Source organism: Tachysurus vachellii, chromosome 17, assembly GCF_030014155.1.
Source record: "Tachysurus vachellii isolate PV-2020 chromosome 17, HZAU_Pvac_v1, whole genome shotgun sequence".
Classification (NCBI taxonomy): Eukaryota; Metazoa; Chordata; class Actinopteri; order Siluriformes; family Bagridae; genus Tachysurus; species Tachysurus vachellii.
The window spans coordinates 15,304,159-15,327,722 of record NC_083476.1 but is presented as its reverse complement, the minus strand read 5'-3'; the positions used below and the strand labels follow the sequence as shown (position 1 = coordinate 15,327,722).

Here is a 23,564-nt window from a genome sequence, read left to right as displayed (position 1 = left end):
AATAAAGCAATGACAGTTTAAATAGCTTTAATGAACATAAAATTGGTGTCATTCATATTGTACTTGAGCGGCCTGCTTTATTTTTCGTTACTTAGGTTACAGCTGATGTAATCGTTATCTACTTTTAAACCACACTGAGAGTTCGTCTGAACAAAAATAAAAATGGGTCCAGACTGTGTAAACGTGATCCCTGTGAATGGCACGATGTGGCATTGAACTCTTTGAGTCAAATACTTTGACAGCTAGTGAGACAGCCATGGGATATTCATTTTACCTTATTTTAAAATTGTCTGGTTGTAATTTAAGGCATATAAAGTACCAGTAAAAACTAGATTGTGTTTCATAAATATTAGTGGCATATATATATATATATATATATATATATATATATATATATATATATATATATATATATATATATATATATATATGCCACTAATAGATTATATATAAAAAACCTGAGTGTATAATCCTAATTATTTGCATTCTTTTCCTCCCAGTCATGTGTCAGTTTGCCACCGAATTTCATCAACTAATAGTATTATAATAAGAAGCGATACTGAACAACTACACAAAACCTGACAGAATAAATGTAATAAAATAATGAAATCAAATAATAAAAATATTCCAGATAATGCGTTATAGATGTTGCTTACTGTCTAGAATGAAGTATAGCAAAAACTGGTCTTGACCTGTTCCTGTATAGAACTTTGCTTATGTCTGTAATTTCTATCAATTTGTCAGCTGATGGGTGGTTTCCTTTTTCAGCCTTCAGCACATTGCCAACTGTTCTGTTTAAGTAAAAGAGGACTGATTGTCATATTAAACTGAAAGCCCACGCATTCACAGAAAGACAAGAGGCGGTGATTGGATATGGGGTGATGAGATGTTTGTCCAGATTTCTGTTCATTGTATGTAGTCAATTAGGCAGAGGCAAAGCAATTTAAATTTTGTTTACTTTGCCCTAACCACCATTCAGTATGTAATATCAGGTATGAGTAATCCTGAGCTGAATGGAAAGAAGCAGGGAGCAGAGCTGCCTTTCAGAGCGATGACTAAACACTTCAGAGAAAGGCTCCATGGAGGTTCACAGCACAGTAGCTCAGTAGAAAGGCGATGGCGTGTCTCCTTTAACGCCGTCATGCTGCTCTCAGTGGATCCCAGAGGGCAGATTTTTACTTAAACAAATGTTCTGGCTTTTACCTAACCACTGGTTTTTATACTGTATAGGGCTGGGTGCTAAGGTGATGTATGGACATCGCCAGTAACTAACATACTAGTGATTACCAGTACTTATCTAGGATGGGTGATAATCCCTTGTGTTGGAAAGGAGAATAAACAGCTTGTCATATAATGTTAGACATTGTGTGTGTGTGTGACTGTGATTGCTGCATGGTTTAGCACTTGCAACTCTTTTTCTCATTTTACTACATATTTATAATGTAGTGCTGATCATAGCTTAAATAAAAACAGTTTAAACATAAGACTAACAGATTTAGCAAGTAACAAACATCCATGCTAATGATATAAGGACATTGTAATGATTTGCTCGTATACTTTCAGTCTATAATTTGTGTGACAGGATTCTTGAAAGCAGAATTGAAAAGAAAAAACAACAGAGAGAATCCTTTTTGTAGGTATTTGTTTAAGTATTTTAAAATATTACATTGCGAGGTAAAATGAAATTAATGTGAACTGTGACCAGCAGAAATGCTACAGAAAGTGTTATAGAGGTTTTGTTAATGTTTTCAGCGGCTTATCGGAAATATGCCCATATGCTGCTGTGAAAGACATCTTATCCATGTTTAAAATACTAAATGTTCATAGCATCAAAATATCTTTTATCTTTACATACATATTTATAAACCTAATATCAGTGAGACACAAATTGCACCCTGCTCGTGGACTAACTCTTATGGTATCAATAAAAATTGTAATAATTTTAAAAATAAATAAATAAAACGGCAACTTGCCGAACCAAATTTAAGTGGAGCAAATGCAAATCTCTTAAAAAAGAAGCATTAGCTTAATTGCTTTGTTAAATCTTAATGCAACAGCATACAAAGACATTCAAGACTAGACACCATGGTGCTTCAGCGTTGGCAACAGCTTGGGGACGATTCACATATGTGTGTGATGGGCGGGTGTCCACATACATTTGGCCATATTATGCATTTTGTATATTGTTGAACCATTTTTGAGTATCATATTATATATTTGTCCTATTGCACACCTGTACTCTTAAGGGCCCAAAATGCTTTCAGCAGACTCCAGGGTGGACCTACAAGAACTCTATTTGAATAGGGCACAAAAATTGGTAGCATGGCAAATGTGTGACATTGGGACACATGGGTGGCGGTATGGTTGGTAATCCCAAACAAGAAAATATTGTGATGATTATTTTTCAGATTACATGGATCTGTAATAGATTATGCCATGTACCTGCAATCATTCTTTTCATGGCTGCTGATTAACCTGCTCTAATAAGAGACACTGCTGCTTGTATTTGTGTGTTCTTTCTGATTTATCCGTCCTGACACCATGCTATCTATTTAGCTTTGTGTGTGTGTGTCGCTGTAATGTGTTTGGCAGCACCGGCTCAGGATTCTGCCGCAATAAGACGCACTACACCTTTAATGCGCTAAAGCCTGCTTGAGGCACGGCCGGGCTCACTCAAGCATGAGACACAATTAGGCCAGTCCCATCCATCAGCCAACTGCTCCACTCCAGCAATGGAGCAGCTTTGCTGAGTCATTTGTGAAAAGTTTGTGAATGGCGTTAGAATCAGCCACACTGGAGCACATATCTCGATGATGCACTTTCACAACAGACCCCGGCGCGAGTGTACGGACATCACTCCTCCCCTCCCCCTGTGTGGATGACAAGATGCTTTTGGATTGCGTGTGGGTGGTTTTATGCCTCCTCCATTTCCCTGCCTGCCGTTCTTTGATATGATTGCCCTGTCCGCCTTGGAGCGTGCTTGTTGACAGGAAGCAGATGAATGCGGTGTGGGCTTTAGGTTTTGTTCTTTTAAATTCATGAGGAATGGCCTTTTATTCAGACTGTCACCTGGCACTGTCTCTGTAATTAGACCATGTAGCATGTGCTGGTGTAGGAGTTTGTCCATGATGTTCGCATCGTGCATTTGTGGACACCGTTTCAAACCTTTAGAAAGTGCATGTTTAGGTAAAGTATGAAAGATGAAACTGTGGTACAGTCAGTTGCTATCAGTAGCTAGCACCGGAAACTATTGGTGCTACAATGCTGACTAATGTGATTGGCTCTGTTTGTCACTGTACTTCCTGTATGAAGTTTCCTGATGCTGGTTCCTCAGGAAATTAATAAAAAAACAGTGTTAAATATTGCTGCATATGTGAGCTATGAAATAACACAATGGATCCAGAGAAACAAACTTTAGATTATGCGATGAAAAGAGACACCAGTTTGATCTGTAGCCCCTTTAACAAGAATGTACAAATCAATGTTAGCTAGCACGGCAGCTATAAAATGAGTTTAGCTTCTTAAGGATCTGTTTTGGCTAGCGGAGCAAAAATAAACAAAACCAGCTAAACGTTGTGTCTGAAATTTGCGGTACTCAATATTTACTTCTTGTTCATAGAATTGTTGTGTAAAGCAATATTACACTCATGTAATGTTGCCTAATTAAATCCTCAGGGAATATGACCTATTTAAACAAATGTCCGATCAATTAAAGAGCCAAACAATGATTCAAGAAATATAATGATGATGAACACTTTTACTGTTTCAGCTGTTTGTAAAACAATAATTCTTCCTTTTCTTTGTTTCTACTCTATTTTGATCTGAATATGTCACGATTATAGTTTTGTTATATAACATCACAGTGTGTGATTATCTTGGGTATTATACTGATGGTGTAAATGTGCTGCTGTGCTCAGAATGCATGGAAAAGTCTGGGAGGAAATGACTACATTTTTTTTTATCTCTCTACTGTTTCTCTCTGCTCTACTTTCATATTTTTCTTGTGCTAGTGCTCTGCCTTTGTGACACTACGTCTTTTCGACTCTGCTCATCTCTGTGTGTGTCTCTCTCCCCCTCCCTGTTCTCTCTCTCTCTCTCTCTCTCTCTCTCTCTCTCTCTCTCTCTCTGGCAGGCTTCTCCTGCAGTGAGTCAGTATCATGGAGGCAGGCAGCGGGGCTGCTGCAGTGGTGGGGAGTACAGCGCTAGGACTGTTCACGGCTACAGGAAGTCATGACATCTCTGACAGGTAAGACTTGCACGTCTTCTTCCCACGCTGCTTTGCCAGCCGCACAAGGGTCATTCTCACCTTTATAAGGATGCTGCTGGGAGGGTGTTGGACAAGCCGTGTGTGTGTGTGTGTGTGTACATCAGCATGTGCCCTGCTGCATGTGATCTCTGACTCCTCTGATCTTCCATTTATAAAGATTTTATAAGTGAGGCATAAGCGTATAAGATTGCATTTGTGGAATAACGGCAGTGATGTGAGTTGTGTGTCGGTGAACATGAGCAAATTTCTGGCATGGTTCTGGCATATCTGCGCTTTCTCCTGAGGTTTATAGAGCGATTATAGAAGTGTTGGTGTGTGGAGGCACATCACATGCAGATGTGGATTGCTCTCATTGATTTTTCCACGACCATACAGCAGTGTTGGGCTGATGACTATGTTCATGGGGAATGATTATTGGTCAGAGCCTTAGTCAGTCAGTGACTTTATTAATCAGCCATGAGTGATGTCACTACTCCAAGCTTTCTCTTGATGCAGTGTTACGTTACATTCATGCACTGACTCTATTGCAATGCCAGTGCACTCCCACCCACTCCCAGTGACAGACAACCGAAGCCCAAGCTCCAATTGCAAGTCACATGACCAAGAGAGTGCTCACGATTGCCTGTTCAGTGCTTTGCAGCATGAATTCTCAGAGGACAAGGGGTCTCCCAGACCCCTTTCTGAGATTCAATGATGAAATCCTTTCAAAGGATCACCTCCCTGCCACCAGTTTCGGGCAGTAGAGGCAGGGATTGTCTTCGTTTAAGGGATTATTGTTCTGGCCACTTTTTGAGCGCTCTGCCTCATTCGAAATGGGGTTGCCATGGCAGCCAAGGCTTAGCATATATTAGATATTAGCACAACATTACAGAGTTAAAATAAAAGGCTGCTTTCTTTTTATCCTATGAACAAGCCAGCTTCAGAATTTCTTCAGGAATCCTCAATATGCCTCCTGCATGCTTGGGAAAGGGCAGTGTAACAGTTTTCTGGCCTGTAGTACCCAGTGCTGTAACCTAAAGCAATGCCAGAAGGCCTCTTTAAAAGCTGCGGTCTTGCCAACATGCTCAGTGTTCTTCTTAACATATAAGTCTTCAGAGCTTGGCTCTTACTCGTGCTAGCTCTCAGAAGATGAGGCAAGCTGTGAAAAATTTATAGTTGTTGTGTGTTTTACGACGTAAAGCTACAACGGTCTGTGAAGAGCATACTAATGCACCTCACTGCCAGAAGAGTGTACTGTAATTTACTGATTATCAGACCTGTTTTTCTTTTTCACCCTCTGGTGGGTGCTGCAACATAGCATAGGCTTTTATTTATTTATTTTGCATTAGCAGGACAGTGTGTTCAATTCGTTACAGTAATCACAGTACCCCAGCATTCATAAGTGCTATGCTAATGTAATGGTGGTATATCTTCTCCATATCACTTAAAACTTTATACTGCAAATGTCTGTAACAATATGGACATCTTTAGGTGATATGAAATGTCTGGTGCATTAATGAAACTTGCATAGTATAGTACATAGTTAAAGCAATATAAAATTCCAAACTACTATTAAGTTCAGATATAGCAAGATATTCTGGAGTAAAAAACACAAAGAAAGATCTCGTATAACTTTATTATTTTGTTTATAAATGTAAGGATAAATTTAACACAATAGCTATGCTTTGCTGAATAGCTAGCAACTCACCTTTGCTATGGTAACTTAGGTGGCTCATGTTGTTATATTGTGACTTAAATTTTTGGTGCTTTATGTTCTAAACAGGATGCCAGTCAATCACAGTGTCGTACCATTCACACACTCATTCACACCTAATTTAACACAGACAGTTCACCTGCTGCTGTTTTTGTGGAAATCAGAGAAAACCAGTTGGACTTGGGCCGAACATAGGACACACTGCATTTTGTGAGGCTATATCTATATAAAAAACACTAAGCTGTGCAAAATATCTATTATTATCATAGATATCATTATATTTTGATTCCTAGTTACTAACTAAGAGAAAAGTTTTAAAAAGTGCCAGAAACACCCAAGAATTTTGATGCAGTTTTGTGCAATTTGTAGTCAGTCTGTCATGCTCTTATTTTCCCACCCAAGTGAAAATTCTTAACTTAAATTATTATCCGGAAAAATAGCCTAAGCGCTTTTGGTTTCTACTTCCCAAGTATATAATGGCATGAAACACCCTCAAGGGTTGTTACTTGAAAAGATTGGCTCATCCAAAGCCTTAATCATGCAGGCAGATTCCCGTCTCCGTTTTTTGACTGCCACTCTCATTTTTCCGTATTGCCGCTGGTGGAATATGGCTTGTCAGACCAGTTGTTTCACTTTTGCATGGCTTAAATCCTAGGTGCTTAAATGATTGCAGGTTAACCGTAGCTGTTAAAACGTATAATTTTCATGAATACCTGATGGTTATTTCTTGGAGTGAGGTGATTTTAAAATTGTCACGCAGTCAGGAATTGCAGACGGACTTTGGCTGTGACATCAGGTTGTAATTGTTCCCAGGTGTCCTGAGTTAACCTCGGGAAAGACAAATTTCATTGTTGCCATTTTGGATAGTTTCTTATGCTTAAAACCTCTGAGCTTTTGTGAGATAGAAGTTTCCCTGTGTGTGGCCTGGCTCTCAGAATTTAATTTCCTCTTTGGAGGAGAAGATCTCAAATCTCTTTTTGTGCTTTGAACAACAACAGACTTGCGGTTGTTTTGATGACTAGTTTCTTGCTGTTGTCTATTAAGAAAACAAACCTACAGCTGAAGAGGAGGTTTGAACTCAAAAACGGGCATCACAGGTTTGGTAATGAAAGCAGCATACAGTAAAAGCCCCGCTTTTCTCAGACACTGGAGGAGCGTAACATGTTGAGATTGTGGCTCAATCAGCCATGCTCGCTACTGTCAGATTGTGGTTGTTTCAGTAAAATTGCCCTGTTGCTGTGTGTGTGTGTGCATCCCAGAGACTACTGGACCAGCTTAGGTTCCCAGTCTTCTGCAGGGCCAAACACGGTGTCAGCATGAACAGGATATCAAAGTATGCTAGTCAGATAAGGTGCTTTAATTCTCACTTCTCAGCAGCAGTGTACAAGGGAACCGCAAGCTTCGGTAAAGCACGTACATGATTTATGAAGCGTCGCTGTGACCTTTATCAAATACTCTGATATAACGATGTGTTTCAGGAAGATTGTGGAGGATTTTTTGTGAACTAAACCTACCCACATTTCTAATCCTACATTATGTTTTACTGGAACATAGCACTATTACTCATATGCTGTACTTCTATGTCATATGATTGTGCTCTATTTTACTGCTAAAGCAAATCGAATTTATTTAACAGTTAACCCACCATTTGCTCAAATTTTCTCCCATTTTGGTCAATTCTTACCCACCAGCCAGTGCTCCCTTATCATATGATAGCTACCACTGAGGAGGATGAAGGCTTCATGTTACATCACAGTAAAATGCAGAGGAAGGTGCTGTCTACACTCTGGTGCACACATGACCTCCCTGAGCCCCACAGTTGGCTAGTGTCACTGTGATTGACCAGGTAGGGAAAGCATGCCATCTCTTCCACTCGGAGGGCATGGCCAATTTTTGCTCCTTTAGCGCCCAGACACAAAAACTGTTGCAAAAGGATTTAAACCCTTGTTCTCTGGACTACTGGGAACTTGTAATCTCTGGAAGATACACATTAGCTAGTTATTATTACCAGTTTATGTCCCCATTAGAGTAGTTCACACAAGGAAAAGTAGCTTACTAACAAACTATCAGCAGGACTTATAAATCCCATTCTTTCTCACAATAACGAGGATCTTACTGGACATTAAACTCTCCCTGTAGCATTTTGTTTTATGTCAATATATTTTATAGATCACTGAAACATCCAGTTTTTATAGATGCCGCCCAGAAATACAACATAACTTGGGAACCATCACTCATTTAAACGTAGTGTAAACGAGCCGAGTAAGCAGACCTAACAGGCATGTAAACCATATATAAATGCATTATTTATATTTAACGGATAATGTCTTCAATGTAAATTCAGGACTCAGAGGGCATATACAGTATCTCACAGAAGCGAGTACACCCCTCACATTTTTGTAAATATTTTATTATATCTTTTCATGTGACAACACTGAAGAAATGACACAGTGCTACAGTGTAAGGTAATGAGTGTACAGCTTGTATAACAGTGTAATTTGCTGTCACCCTCAAAATAACTCAACAAACAGCCATTAATGTCTAAACAAAAGTGAGTACACCACTAAGAGAAAATGTCCAAATTGGGACCAATTAGCCATTTTCTCTCCCCGGTGTCATGTGACTCTTTAGTGCTACAAGGTCTCAGGTCTGAATGGGGAGCAGGAGTGTTAAATTTGGTGTTATCGCTCTCACTCTCTCATACTTGTCACTGGAAGTTATACATGGCAACTCATGGCAAAGAACACTCTGTGGATCTGAAAAAAAAAAAAAGAATTGTTGCTTTACATAAATATGGCATAGGCTATAAGAAGATTGCCAAGACCCTGAAACTGAGCTGCAGCACGGTGGCCAAGACCATACAGCGGTTTAACAGGACAGGTTCCACTCAGAACAGGCCTAGCCATGGTCGACCAAAGAAGTTGAGTGCACATGGGCAGCGTCATATCCAGAGGTTGTGTATGGGTTATAGACTTATGAATGCTGCCAGCATTGCTGCAGAGGTGGGGGGTCAGCCTGTCAGTGCTCAGACCATATGCCGCACACTGCATTAAAGTGGTCTGCATGGCTGTCATCCCAGAAGGAAGCCTCTTCTAAAGATGATGCACAAGAAAGGCCACAAACAGTTTGGTGAAGACAAGCAGACTAAGGACATGGATTATTGGAACCATGTCCTGTGATAAACTTATTTGGTTCAGATGGTGTCAAGCGTGTGTGGCGGCAACCAGGTGAGGAGTAAAAAGACAAGTGTGTCTTGCCTACAGTCAAGGATGGTGGTGGGAGTGTCATGGTCTGGGGCTGCATGAGTGCTGCCGGCACTGGGGAGCTACATTTCATTGAGGGAACCATGAATGCCAACATGTACTGTGACATACTAAAGTACTGTACTGTGACCTTCCTTCGGAGACTGGGCCGCAGGGCAGTATTCCAACATGATCATGATCCCAAACACTAAGACGACCTCCAAGACGACCACTGCCTTGCTAAAGAAGCTGAGGGTAAAGGTGATGGTCTGGTCAAGCATGACTTCAGACCTAAACCCTATTGAGCATCTGTGGGGCATCCTCAAACGGAAGGAGGAGGAGCGCAAGGTCTCTAACATCCACCAGATCCGTGATGTCATCATGGAGGAGTGGAAGAGGACTCCAGTGGCAACCTGTGATGCTCTGGTGAACTCCATGCCCAAGAGAGTTAAGGCAGTGCTGGAAAATAATGGTCACCACACAAAATATTGACACTTTGGGCCAAGTTTGAACATTTTCACTTAGTGGTGTACTCACTTTTGTTTAGACATTAATGGCTGTTTGTTGAGTTATTTTGAGGGGACAGCAAATTTACACTGTTATACAAGCTGTAAACTCACTACTTTACACTGTAGCACTGTGTCATTTCTTCAGTGTTGTCACATGAAAAGATATTTACAAAAATGTGAGGGGTGTACTCACTTCTGTGAGATACTGGATCACGATGCAGGTTGTGCGCTGTAAAAATGTCAGCAGGTAGAAGGATGTGATCACCCAACCCTAGGTTACAGGGCTGTTAATGTACACCTGTTTATTTAAAATGATAAAGCACACTAAATTGTATAGATAAATCGGTTGAAATAATTGGGAAAATCATCACCGTGCAGCATTATTTCAGTGGATTGCAGGCCTACGCTTCGTCTCCTCCACCATGCCTTGTGTTGGTGGTTATCCTTCCAGTCTGTGCCTGATGAATCATTGATTGCTTTCACTGTTGGACTGATTTTGTGGTTCATTAAGCTGGAAGTGTTGAATAAGGGAAGCCTTTAGTGCTTCTTCATCACTGCCACAGCGCCATCTTTTGTACATGTGCCAGATGTCATCACATGATAGCATTAAGCCACACCTCTCTGTCTACATTCACCCAATTCATCAGTTCATAGATCTGATGCTGCTTGGGGATCAGTCAGAGGATTTGTAGCTTTCTCTTCGGGCTCCGCCCCCTGAGATCAAACAGGCAATTGGCACTGTTTGAAACCTGTATTGCGGATGACAGTTTGAGGTCAGCCACATGTCTATACAGCCTGAGGTGTGGAGATAGTGAGCAAGGTTTATATGTGCTCATGAGAACTGGCTGCAGGCTCTGGGTGGAGTGGAGGCCTGCGTTATGTAGGTTAAATCTCATCAGAAAGGAATTCATGGATCCATGCATGGATTCAATCGAATGCTTTTCGCATATCCAGGTTTCTGTTGCGTAGCTGTTGTCCTCGTTCTAACACTCTGCTTTTCATTTTATAATTTGTTAGTTTCTTCTACAAGGGTGTGTTGTGGGAACTGAATCTGTGTCAGAGATGAATGGGTTTTAGCTGCATGGAGCAAATAGAAACTGCTTGTTTCTTTCTTATTGAGCTTGCTTTGGTTTGCTCCACATTCCCTTATTTTGAGCGGTTTACAGACTGGAGCCATGTAGGTCACCAAGCGTTTACAGAAACCTCATTACCTCAGTAAGAAGGAAGGTTCATCATTCACAGTGTATTGCTGCAGAAACAGTGTCATATTGTATAAAATACACATATTGACTAAGTGCAGCCCAGAATGCTCTGCTTCAAATTATCCAGGCTGGTTTAATCCATGAAGCGCAGGTTTTTATGTAATTGGTTCCAGAGTGATTTTCTTCATTATGCCCCATACTAGAGAGGGAAATGTTGTTTTGGACACTGCTGTGCTTTTCAGATATATGCTCATTCAAGAGCATGCTAGTGTATTCTCCATAAAGAGAATAAAGATGAGCCAATGTATCATGTAGAATTTATTGCAGATGTTTTTCCATTCGGAAGAAACTACCATTTTTATGATACTAAATTTAGGCATTTTATATCTCAGTACTGCAGCAGATGGATGGATGGATGCATCGATGGATGGATGGACTAAAATTTAATAATGTTGATTTCAAGAAAGTTTGGGTACAAATGAATAAGAATAGGCTGAACAATCTTACATTTGGTTTTATCTCAATCTCAGAATTAGAAATACCTCATACATTCAACAATAATATCCTGTACGTGATTTTCTCATAATTACACGTCATATTTTACAGCATCGGGTAAGTCTGTGCTTTGCTAGACCTACTCTGTGATCAACCATGCTAGTTGTTTTTGTTCTTTTCACTCATGCTGCTTGTAGTACTTACTGTTTTATGACACACTCACAGGTGGGCTGCTAACTTTAATCTCATCATGTTCATTATTTTACAAGCAGATGTTCCTTTTTAGTTGGAAAACATGGTTTATTGCGGTGACACACTGTATTTAGTCATCTCTGGGCATGCAGAGTTTGCTTTCTCAATCAACATGAGGTTGGTTCAAAAAATTTGTCAGTAAGAGTTGTACCCTCAACTATCACACCATTATATGGCTGGCAATGATTTATAAATAATGTGGTGCACTATATAACCAAATGTATGGGTCTGGCAGTCTTAGTCCTGTGTGGTTATTGAACAATTATAGCCATTAATAGGAATTTGGATTTCTTTTTGCTCCTATAACAAAATTTTGAATCTAGGCTTTCCACTTTTTTGGAGTTTGGTTGTGGGGATTTGCCACTTCAGACTTGAGAGCATTGTTTAGAGGTGTTATGATCAGGGTCCTGTGCAGACTACTCAGTTCCAGCACATCAAATTTGACACACAATGTCTTTGAACTTGGAAGTTACCTTGTGCACAGGGCCACTGTCCTGCTCGAGGAGTTTTGGGCCTCTTAGTTTCATTTAAGTGAAATCTTAATGCCACAGTACACAAAGCCATTCTAGAAAATAGCATGCTTCCATCTGTATTTCACCTGTTTAGGGAAGGACCACACATGGGTACACACAAGCTTGGCCATATACTGTATTTCCATCTTATGATGGACACCTAAATTCAAGAGTTCCCAAATGAAAGAGGCATGCATGCAAAATTGTACGGACATTAAAGGTTCAGAACTAATCTTTTCTGTATAGGGACAGTCCAGTTGGAAATAACACCACTGAGCAACACCTGTAGTTAAAACTAACACCATCATTAAAGGCATTGTTATGCTCTCAGATCCTACATCATTGTGCAAAATTACTGCTGATCATGTGTCTGTGTTCTGCTGTTCTTTATGCATCAGGCTCAGTGTGGTGTAATAGCAAGTGCTGTAACCATGATGAAAACCGTGTTAACACTTGGGAGGTTGAGACTAAGAATGAGAGAATATTAGGTTTATGGATGGCCAGAATTCTCAGGAAATAACATCTTTCATGGCACACAGAAATGCACTGGCCAGCATTAGAATGGAGCAAAAGTTTATGCATGGTGCACAGATCAGGTAGTGACTGACATCTTTGGCTTCCCACAGCATGCAAACATTCTGTTTCTTCCAGCCTGTTATTTAGCCTTCGAAAAATATGCTTTGGATAGTTTTGGTTTTCTTTCCTTCCAAGTTTTAATTTAAATTTGACGGATTTTTAGTGATGCAAAGCTTTACAACTATGTATCTGCACTCATGAGTAATGCTCACACTTGTTTTCCTTCTCCTCTCCCTCTGCGTTCCCAGGGGATTGAGGCCTGGCCGCAACCTGGAAGCGGACGACATAGTGCCTGAGCTTGCCAGGAGTATTCATCCACGGGAAAGGCCTGACTGGGAGGAAACCATCAGCGCTATGGTGAGATGCAAATTCTTCATACACACTCTCTCTCATTCACTTTCTCACACACACACACACACACACACACACACACACACACCATCCACCCACACAGCACACAAATTCACTCATCTTGAAGAGGATGCTGGTAAATTCTCAAGTGTAGTAATTACAGCATTGAATCCCTGCTCGCTGATAAAGTGTTTTACAATACTACCATCACACTCCCATTCCTGGAGGAGGTTTTTGTACTTTTCTTATTGCCTTTTCACCACTTACATTATATTTAGTTTTAGTTGGTTATATGACATTGTAAATGAGCTATAGCTGTAACACTCTTCTTGTTTAGCCTCTCTTTCCATAGTTTGAGTCTGTGCATGTTATTTTGTTCTCCATGTTCATGATTTGGATATGTGTCCAATTTAACAACTCGACACGCTTCCAGTGCGTTCTGTGCAGCTGGAATGGCGCGGTCTCCATGGCAACCTCGCCGATAGCTGATGTTGTTTTGAGCACAGACGGATAGGGGGGACTTTTCACAATGATCAGAGTATCACAAATATGATGGCACTGTTTGTGTCAGTGTGTTTATCCTATAATCTCAGTCATAAATTATATGTCAAGGCCGAAAAATGATGGATAACACAGTACTCCTCTTATTCTCACTGGTTATTTATATTTTAATGTGTAGTCAGTGCACTACATTTATTGTACAGCACCTCGTGTGTGCAGTATGCAACTGATGTATTAAGTGAGAATGGTGAACCCATCCTCTAGTGTGTAACTTATTTAATATTCAGCTTTCGTGTGTATTGCACTGGATAGGTCAATATGAATGACACTGAGCGTCATCGGTATGTTAAGTACATTTATAACACTGCACTAATAAACTCTATTCATTTAAATTGTTCATATCTGTAGTTGTTAAAGAAGCCTTTTATTTAGGGATGCAGTGATGCTGGTAATAGGTATCTATCTAAAACTATGCTCATTTATTCATACTCTTGCAAAGAGTGGAAAGAGTTCAAAACACACTTACTTGAGTAAAAGTACTTCATACAAATTCACTTAAGTGAAAGTAAAAGTCTGATGCAAAACTATTAGACAGCCGTTCTTGTGGTTTTAGTAGCTTGCTAGGTTTGATAGCTAGGTATCTAGCTACATAGTTGGCTGCCTAGCAATGCCCCTTACACATTATCCTGAGAGTTAGCTGTGTGTATGTTGTAGGAACACATATATATTCGATATATTTAATGCCCCAGCCCATTGCTTCTGAACATTGAAGTGAGCTCTTAAGTTTAAAGAGCTTTTATACTGTAAAGCATTAAATGATGAGTAAGCTAGTATAGATTAGTCACACCTATACACGTCTCCTCCATTTGGATAATGAGCTGGGAAGTGGCCTTTCTTCACAGGTTCTGATTTGCATAATGTGCATAATGTGCAGATCATTGTCACATTTGTCTTGTTTCCTTTTGAAGCATAAAAAACTAAAGATACCTGATAAATTGGGACAATGATGCCTATGTGTTCCAGTGTCTCAAACATTGCTGCTGCTGCTGACTAAGCTTCTGGTATCTTCAGTGTATCCTCTTGTCAAGAAACTTCAGTTTCAGTTTTATTGGCTCTTGAAGTTATTTAAATTGTGCACATACTGCCTTTTGATTGGCTTACACTCTTCCTGTCCAGAGCCACAACTAGCATGACTGAATAAATAATTACTATAAAATGTTTATTAATTTATGCCACCATAACTTTAACCAGGATAAAGTATCTATTGAAGATGAACGAATGGACTGCTGCAGTTTATCAGTTGCCAACCTCTGTTCAGTAGAAACTCTTTTAAATGTGAGACTCACATTCCAGCACAGTAAAATCTGGCTCATATATGTTGTTCATTTACACAGTAGATCTTTCATTTCCAATCTGCAGTTAATGGATTCCTCTATCATTTATGTGTGATGCGTTTTTCTATATTAGACAGACCCCGTCCTGTAATACATCACCATATTTACACCATCTCTACTTAAGATGCTTTTGATGAGCTGCTATCTGACTGTGCTGCAGCCACAAGGATGATTCATATTTTCTAAGTGTTATTGACTCTCTGAGTTGTTTTACTCGACATTGCCAGATAACCGTGTCTGCCTTGCACTTGGCTAGATGTTGAAGTGACTGCATGCAGGCTTATAAGACCTACCAGCTGTCAATGGAATTAGGCTTCCTTCTCAGCAGGAGTTCCTCTTAGCTTCTCCTAAATGTTGACATTCACGTCACACTTGAGTGTCCTTCAGCCTGCTGTAAATACTCCTCAGCCCTCCTGTCCTAGTGTCCTCTGGTCCTGACTCTCCTTATTTAGAGGCCTGTTTTGTCCTCCATGACTTACCATCTGTAGATAAAGAGCTCTGCAGGTGCTGCCTATTTATGCATGAACTTTATCATCCTTTTTGCCACTTTTGTTAAGGAAAAATATCACAGTGTCAGTACCGCATCATGTTTAAGGTTTGTATCCCATGCTCACCGCTTTGTTCTCTCTTTAGGCACGGAGTGCGGAAATCCCAGAACTGAGCAGTGAGCCGCTGATCCGCTCCTGCAGCAGCACTGCCAGCATGAAGGTCAAGAATGTCAAAAAGTAAGTTCATTTTTACTTTTTACTCACATTATATATTCCTATGGTTTGAAGACCTATTTCTTAGATTGTGTGCTTAGAGATGGAAACATATTTTGTGCCAATGCATAGGCTTTTTTATGCTTCACATATTTTCATTCAGTTTATTGGTTGTGCCTCTGAAACTGCAGTCTGGAAACTTTTAGTCTGTTTTTTGTCCTGTGATTGTTGCCATAGTTCATGCTGCTCTTGTTTCTTTAACTTAAGCCTCTTAACACACTTCACACACACACACACACACACACACACACACACACACACACACACAGCATTATAGTCATATAAAACCTTGATCTGTACATATCCCATGTACTGGAACACCTCACCTTATGTCATTAGTTTATTCCAAGACTCAGGATTTAAGCTAAGAAAAATGACTAAAGTGGAATTAACCTTGAAAAAATGACCTTGCCCCCCCATAAACCCTTATGATCAACCCCATAACATCAGTAAATCTATCAAACACAAGTTTTTTACTGTATTGTTAATAAATTAGTACATTTTAATTGAAGCTAATATAAAGAAAAAAACAAAATTAAAATATCATGCACTTGATGGGTGACGTCGTTGTGCTTGATGGGCTGAAATCTATTCCTTCTCGTGAACGATTGGTCAATCCCATTACTGACTCAAGCCATCGACAAGGATGTGCTATAGCAACAACCTTTTCAACCTTTTCACCCTTTTCACCTTATCTTCCAATAATATAACACTTCATAGCACCAGCACTAGAAGTAGGAACTTCATCTAATGCAAATATTAAAATTACAAATTTAACACAAAGGTGACGCTGTGAATAACCTCCACAAACACAAGTTTAAATAAACTGCCATGACCCAATGCTGCCAGGTGGAAAAAACACTGTTGAAATGTCGGTCAATATAACATCATGTGAATAAAAAAAAAATTGTATGTTTTTAACTGATTTTATACATTATAGTATTTTAGATATCTGAACATTATTTTCATGTGATTTTTACTTTTAAAATTTTTTTAAAAATATTCTTTTTTTACTGACTGGCGTAAAGTTGCATAAACCTACGAAAAATGTAATTTTTTCCTCCTATTATTAACAAAATTCACATAAAGTCTTAAGACAGTTTTTTTGAAACAGTGTAAGTGGAGGTTTGTCAGTAATGTGAAGTTAAGCACGCATGCACCCTGAATTAACTATGTTATTTCCTGTCCAGTGTCACCCAGTTAATTTTAAACTTTATATTTATTGGTATATTTTTATTCTTAATTTTATTTCTTTTTTTCTGTACTTCTGATGAGACAGTGTGAATTGTTAAAAGCGTTATGCAAATCAATCAAATCGAATGAAATTAACTGTACACAGAGGAACAGTGCAGTAAATAAAGCCAGTTCAGAGACTAAAATAAAAGTTGGTGGTCATCTGTAAGCATCAGCAGATAGACCAGGATGCCAGAGCTTGCCTTATTCCAGCATTACTTGCCCTAGATATTCAAAAACCATATTATCTGCATAATTGATATGAATATGCAACATTTATATACACAAGACTCCTGCTCATAATTCTCCCGTCATACCTGGAAGAAGTCAATGTGTTAATCTTTGATACTAGTGAGCTGTAGCATTAATGTTCATTTAATTACTGATTTTGTTTTAACTGGAGAGGATACAAAAGTTGGTGTTAAGCATACCCATTTGGAGAATACCCATTTGAAATACACAAATAAATGAGAAAATTACATCAAGGTTAATGTCAAATTATCACATAACTGCTGTAGTAGAAAAGCATGGACTAAATTAGCTGTCCATGAAGAGCTGGGCTAATGTGTGTCTCTGTGCGTCTCAATATACTGTATGTCTGGGATTTTAATAAGCCATCGTAGCAATTTTATCGACTACTGTAAAATGTCTGAATTGATACCCTGGTAAGAATTGTGTCTGATCCTTTGGAAACAGGGTGCAGTTTGTCTTCACACTTTTCATCCAGTTTTCCTTTAGTTCTTAATGTTGTAGCTAATCACAGCAGTGCCAGTATTCAGTATAGCTGCACTTTTGCTGTGGTACGATAGATAACATGATGATTCATTCCACCACCTGCCTGTCCAGCATTTCACTTTACACCATCGTATTCCATTCAAGCAGTACTTTTCACACCGTCTGCTTTGTAAAAGAGTCTGCATTCACCAAAATCTTTTTCTGCATTGTTGGTTTTTTTTTCTTTCCCTTTAGACTGCCATTCACCAAGGGCCACTTCCCAAAGTTAGCCGAATGTGCACATTTCCACTATGAAAACGTGGACTTTGGGAGCATACAGGTAAGATGTTCAGTTTGTCATTCCAGAAGCACATTGATTGAGTTTAGTGTGTGCTTTCATTTTGCGTATGCATTAAAGGGTTAGGTTTTAATGCGTGGGTGAATGGAGCGTTGGTGTGTTTCTTAAAGAGACAGCTGGTTGCCAATGAAGTGGAAAGCACTGACAGATATAATTAACATGCCTCACAAACAATCAGTATAGCTCCGTTCCAGCTGTTCCTTCTTCCTCTTTGTGCATTTGTCGAGATGTGGTCTCTCTGAATATTTCTAGTGTTTCGTGGTAATGAAAGCAAATGAGGAAATGTTTTATATGACTTGCATTTTAATGTGCCTTGATTAATCTGATAAATGTGTTTTATTTGCTTTATTCATTTTCTTCATTCAGAGTGTTTACTGTTCCCTTTTTACACAGGCTGAGAATAGTCTTGTAAATGTCTTTACAAGCTCTCAGTCCGCCAGGATTCACTCTTCACTTTCAGCGTTTTACAATTCCTATTCCCAAATCCTGCTCATTTTACATTTCTCTTATTATAGCCTGTAGCATTGGTGTATAGAAAAGGACTAAAAGGATTTGGTAGTTTGTGAATGGGGTCTTGTTGCATGGAGACATAAGTATAGTAAGAAGGAGGACCCTGTGGTCTGTGGGCTCTTGTGTTACGGATTAAAGCTGATAATGAAGTACACACCATAACAGATAATAGATGGGGAAGCTCCGGGTGGGAACGAAGCGGGGGCTTTCTGCTTAGAATACTAATCCTGAACAAAGAAGCACCAACCAAATAGTATGGATGCCTAAAGACCAACGTATTAGTTTGTACCTGCTTATGTTGTACACATGCCACTTCAATGAAAATGTTAGAAAGATCAAATATTTTTTAATGAAAGTTTTAGTGACCTGGAATATTGGGAAAGTGTGCTAAGTATGTGTTTTCTGTCAGAAATATTTATCCGTGAATTTAAAATGTTTGTCAGATTTTTTGTACATTTGTGACTTGTAACATAAATTTCATTTGTAGTTCATGCATCATGTATCAGTAAGGGAACATAAATCAGAGGTGTTTAACTGCAGTTTAATGTCTAACCATTAGTGATTAGAGTATGGCTGCAAATAAAACAGCTCAGAGTGGTTATATTTAGATTCTCACAGTTAATTAATCTTTAAAAATTGTCTTTTTTAAAAAGCCACAACAATGGATCTGCTACTGAAGCCATGAAACTATATTTTCTTCACATGTTGATATATTATGCTACAGTATTCTTTAAGTGGTTGGTTCACATCCAGACCACAGTCCACAATCCTCGCTTTAGAAACATATTTTAGGGTAAACACTGATGTACTGTTTGTGTGCTTTGCCGTTGCTGCCGGGGATTTAAGCTGTTTCATTATAAACTGCAATTTGTAATTGCATCCTAAGTATTGTAAATGCTGCAGGATTGCAATATGACAATTCTCCTCTTAAAAGACATTTGCAGATTTATTAATTGCCCTCGGTTCATAAAATGATGCACATTTGCATATGCATAGAATCATTTTGATACTTGTGAACTCCACTGTGTGTCTCCTGAGCATGTTTGGTTTCTGATAGGTCAGGACCTTTTTTAGTCAGGATCTTTTTTACCACCTTTGTGGTTAAATCTTCATGAAATTGGACAGGGGTCTTTGCTGTTCCCTAAAAAGGCTGGCGTGGCTGCAGGGATGTGTTCAGGCCGGGCGTGAGCCTCTTCTGAATCTACATGTTTAATCAGTTGTTCTTGGTCTTTAGATGACCATTAGGTGTGGCTCCTATTCGGCTGGAATGCAAATCTGCAAATAATCCTGAAGACCCGATATGCAAGGGGTCTGCCATGTCTTTGGACTCGTCTGCTCACAACAAAAGAGGAGCAAGCAGAGGCATATTTTCTATATTATTGTAGTTTACACTGCTCCCTGACACTGGGTCACCCTTGAGGTTATTTTCTACGTTATTTTTCTCTAAAAGAAACATTAGACAAGTTTCCTGACATTACTACGGTCCATAAATCTACCAAGTCTCGGATTTTTCACATTTTTTACCAAACAAGGCATAATTTAGGCACACAAACTTCCACTCAGAAAATATCAGGTTTGCTAAATGTCCTTCTAGCAGAGCAGTAAATGTGTGATTCTATTTACATGCACAGATGTCTCCTGATGATGATAAAACTGGATTCAAATACACAAGGTGTGAGTGTGCTCCTCCAGTAGAGGGCAGTAACTGATTGCTCTTGCCAGTGGGCAACAACAGCAGCAGGGTATCACATTGACAGTACATGACGTAAATCCTTCCCTTTGCTGCTTAATAGTCATCTAAAATCTTGGTTTACAAAAAAAAAAAACACACTCCAGATTCGAGAACAAATGCTTTGCTGTGCATCATGCACTTTTAGCATGGGTGACTGTTTGCTGCTCTGCATTTCTGCTCACACACTGGATGTCGTCCTTCTCACAATGGTTTATGAATGGCTTGTAATTACAGGCCTCAGCCAAACGTTATTGTGTTATTTTGGGCTAAGAATCAGCCAGTGGCGTTCACACTGTGCACAACACACTTAGCTTAGTGAACTGTATGAATAAAGTGAAGTTGTTATCCTTGAAGTCTCTTAGATCCTAGATTTAAATGCCTATTTGGCTATTAGTACTCAAATCTGTCTTCATCTTCCACTAAATGCTAAATCAGTGGACATTTTCATAACTGCTTTGACCTGTTCAGGCAGCGAATGCTGAAATACTTTTAATGAACTCTAAAACAAGATTCTACCCCAAATCCCAGCTGAAAAGCTCTGAGCGGAAAGCTTTTCTCGTGACCATGCAGTCTCGGATTAGGATTGAATTTCCGCTCCTTCGAAAAAAAAAAGCAGACTGTGTGTGCACTCTGGAGCTTGCTTAGCATTTCACATATCAATGGACAGTGGACGTAGGGAGGTTTATTGTCCCTGGCTTTGCCATTGCACACAATGAAAGACTTGTGCTGCAGATCTTACTGGAGCCGTCACTGGAAGCGTGCGGCGTGGTACCTGGCACTGCACAGGAACCACAATGAGTCAAAGACTAAAGTGCTACTCAGATTTAGTTACAGCCAAGCCTGAAATTGCAAATTGCAGAAAATAGACAGGCTGTAGCAGGGTGTGTGTTTACCCCCCTTGGATTGTGTGTTCTAAGGCCTCATTGACTGTTAAACCAAAGGAAATAGTTTCCATGGATTCCCCTGCTGGCCTGCTGAGTGAGTGAGTGAAAGGATCCAGTTGCTGTGAGGATTTTACAGTGACTCTGACTGTGCTGTTACTGGGCCACGTGCTGTTCCTGACCCCATTTCACTCCCATCTCAAATGGCACTCCAGCTCTGGCACATGGAAGCACACCTCAATAACACATAGTTTACTCCACAGCCTCACTACCATGTGGATGCTCCTCCATCTATACTTTAAACATTACAGTGTATATAATATAGACACCACTGTGTTTTACAAAGACCAATTAGGCTGCTCAGACAAAATGAATCAGTATATCTCTTTGTCGTGTCTGATGCATTATAAAAACATCTTTTTAGTGCTACAGTCTCTACAGTCTTAAATTTTTGCTCTATTAATGTTGCTGTAGTTTGATATAACAGTATATGCACTCAGTCAGAATATGCTTTGTACATTTTTACTATTGTATATTTTGCTAGTTCTCCCCAGAGATTTTTTTTCGTCTGTTTCTAAACTTGAATCCTTTTTTGTTAAAATTTTTTTTTTTTATATTTTTGCCGTTGAGAATGACTGTGGGGGTCGGTGCCCATTCAGCCATAAGAGCAATAGTAAGATCTGGATACTAATAGGACGAGGAGGCATAGCACACTGACGGCAGGTGTCCACATACTTTTGACCATAGAGTATAGTGGTCACACTGTGTTAGATTGCAGTTTCTTTTTAAAAATTATTGGAATATATATAAATACTTTTACCATGCAGTGTATTGACTGAGATCAGGGTGCTTTTTTTTCAACCTTTGCTAGGTTGCTAAGTTGTTCGTGTTGGCAGTAGAGGGCTTTCTTTCTCCTTTTACATACTGGTTTTAGTGTCCATGCCAGCTTGCTTATGTGTGTGTGTGTGTGTGTGTGTGTGTGTGTGTAACAGCCCAAAAAAAACATGCCTCAGTCTTCTCAGATCTGTAGCTGTCACTGTATCCATTTCCCTTTCTAAATCGGTCTCTCCACATCTTTTATATGTGTTGAGAGAGTCAACCACTTTCACCTCTCATCCATAGTAGACGGCATGTGGGCTCTTTAAGATATTAGACAGCCTGAAGAGAAGCGGCAGAGAGAAGCCTCCTCCACCCCAGGGGTCAGTATGTCTACTGTCAACCCCACACACATCAGTTTGATGTTAGAGTTGTAGTGCTGCCTCAAGTGGGGCCACTTAGCAGCATCATGCCAGTGTGCCACTCCACTGAAGAAGGCCAGTCAACCTGGGGAAAAAAGATACTGGAGGAAAATTCATCCCATTCGCCCATCCTCTGTCCGTCCTCACTGCAGGACAGGGAAGCCCGGTGTCTCCTCTCAGCTTGGAATGGTCAGCTGTTTATTTTCAGGCCAGTATTAATGTGTTGATTTGCACCATCTGCTAGTCTTGGGCAGGCTGTTGGAAACAGATACGGCTTCTGCACTGTTAATGTCGCTGCCCAGATTTATGAGGCAGAGGAAATATTTGGTTGAGTTCTGCCTTTAGTTGACTGATTGCCTTTATTATTCTGTCTCACAAAGATCCAAAATAAAGCTAACCTGTGCTGCTTTTTTACTCTGGTGATTGCTTATGCTGTCATTTGGCTTTTCATCTGCTGAATATATTGCATTCTTCCTTACTCAGATTTGAACAATTTCACAGGATCTATCCACCAGTAGTACAATAATTATCTGATTTCTGCTGTGTAAACCGTAGACCATGATGGTTTATATCGGATTAGAACAGTACATTTGTATGCAAGTGCCCAATAAAACCTCACAGCATGAAGAAAAACAAAACTGTTTGCAGTTTGTTGTCTTTTAAAATCCCTTGATGATATAACAGAATAAAAGCTCATTTTGAACATTCTCTTTTTTAGTGGGTAAACTGGGGATATATCAGTATCAAAATACAGGGCATCACAAACTTATTATATCTTAGTGTTATTGGAACAATTACTGTTTTTATAACCGTTTTGATGGCCCTCATAATTGCTGTTATTTTTTTTAATTAAAACTTACCTTATGATATAGTTTGCCATGGCCAGGTGGATTTATAGCACTCTATTATCGTTATAACAAGAGTGGACCAATTATCCGTTCATAAGCTGGCTCTGTTGGGCTTGCTCTTGTTTAGGTTCTTTCAAATTAATTAAGCTAACGTGTTCTAACTAATGTATATTAACCACAAAGCATGATGAGTTCCATAATTGCTTTAATACAGAGTAATGATTGTGTGAGCATAAAGGAGGAGAGGCTTCTGTATGACCTACTATAATGAAGTCTTTGTGGAAGCATATTGTGT

At 39.5% G+C, this 23,564-nt stretch overlaps 1 protein-coding gene across 1 annotated transcript in view; it reads left to right on the top strand.

Moving 5' to 3' along the window:
* arhgap32b (Rho GTPase activating protein 32b) overlaps nucleotides 1–23,564 on the top strand; it is a 103,197-nt gene that overhangs the window by 35,174 nt on the left and 44,459 nt on the right. The window contains exons 2-5 of the mRNA XM_060890358.1: nucleotides 4,133–4,246; nucleotides 12,997–13,105; nucleotides 15,628–15,719; nucleotides 17,958–18,042. Of these exons, the coding sequence (XP_060746341.1) occupies nucleotides 4,158–4,246; nucleotides 12,997–13,105; nucleotides 15,628–15,719; nucleotides 17,958–18,042 (375 nt within the window). The 5' untranslated portion in view covers nucleotides 4,133–4,157. The remainder of the gene's footprint in view (nucleotides 1–4,132; nucleotides 4,247–12,996; nucleotides 13,106–15,627; nucleotides 15,720–17,957; nucleotides 18,043–23,564) is intronic.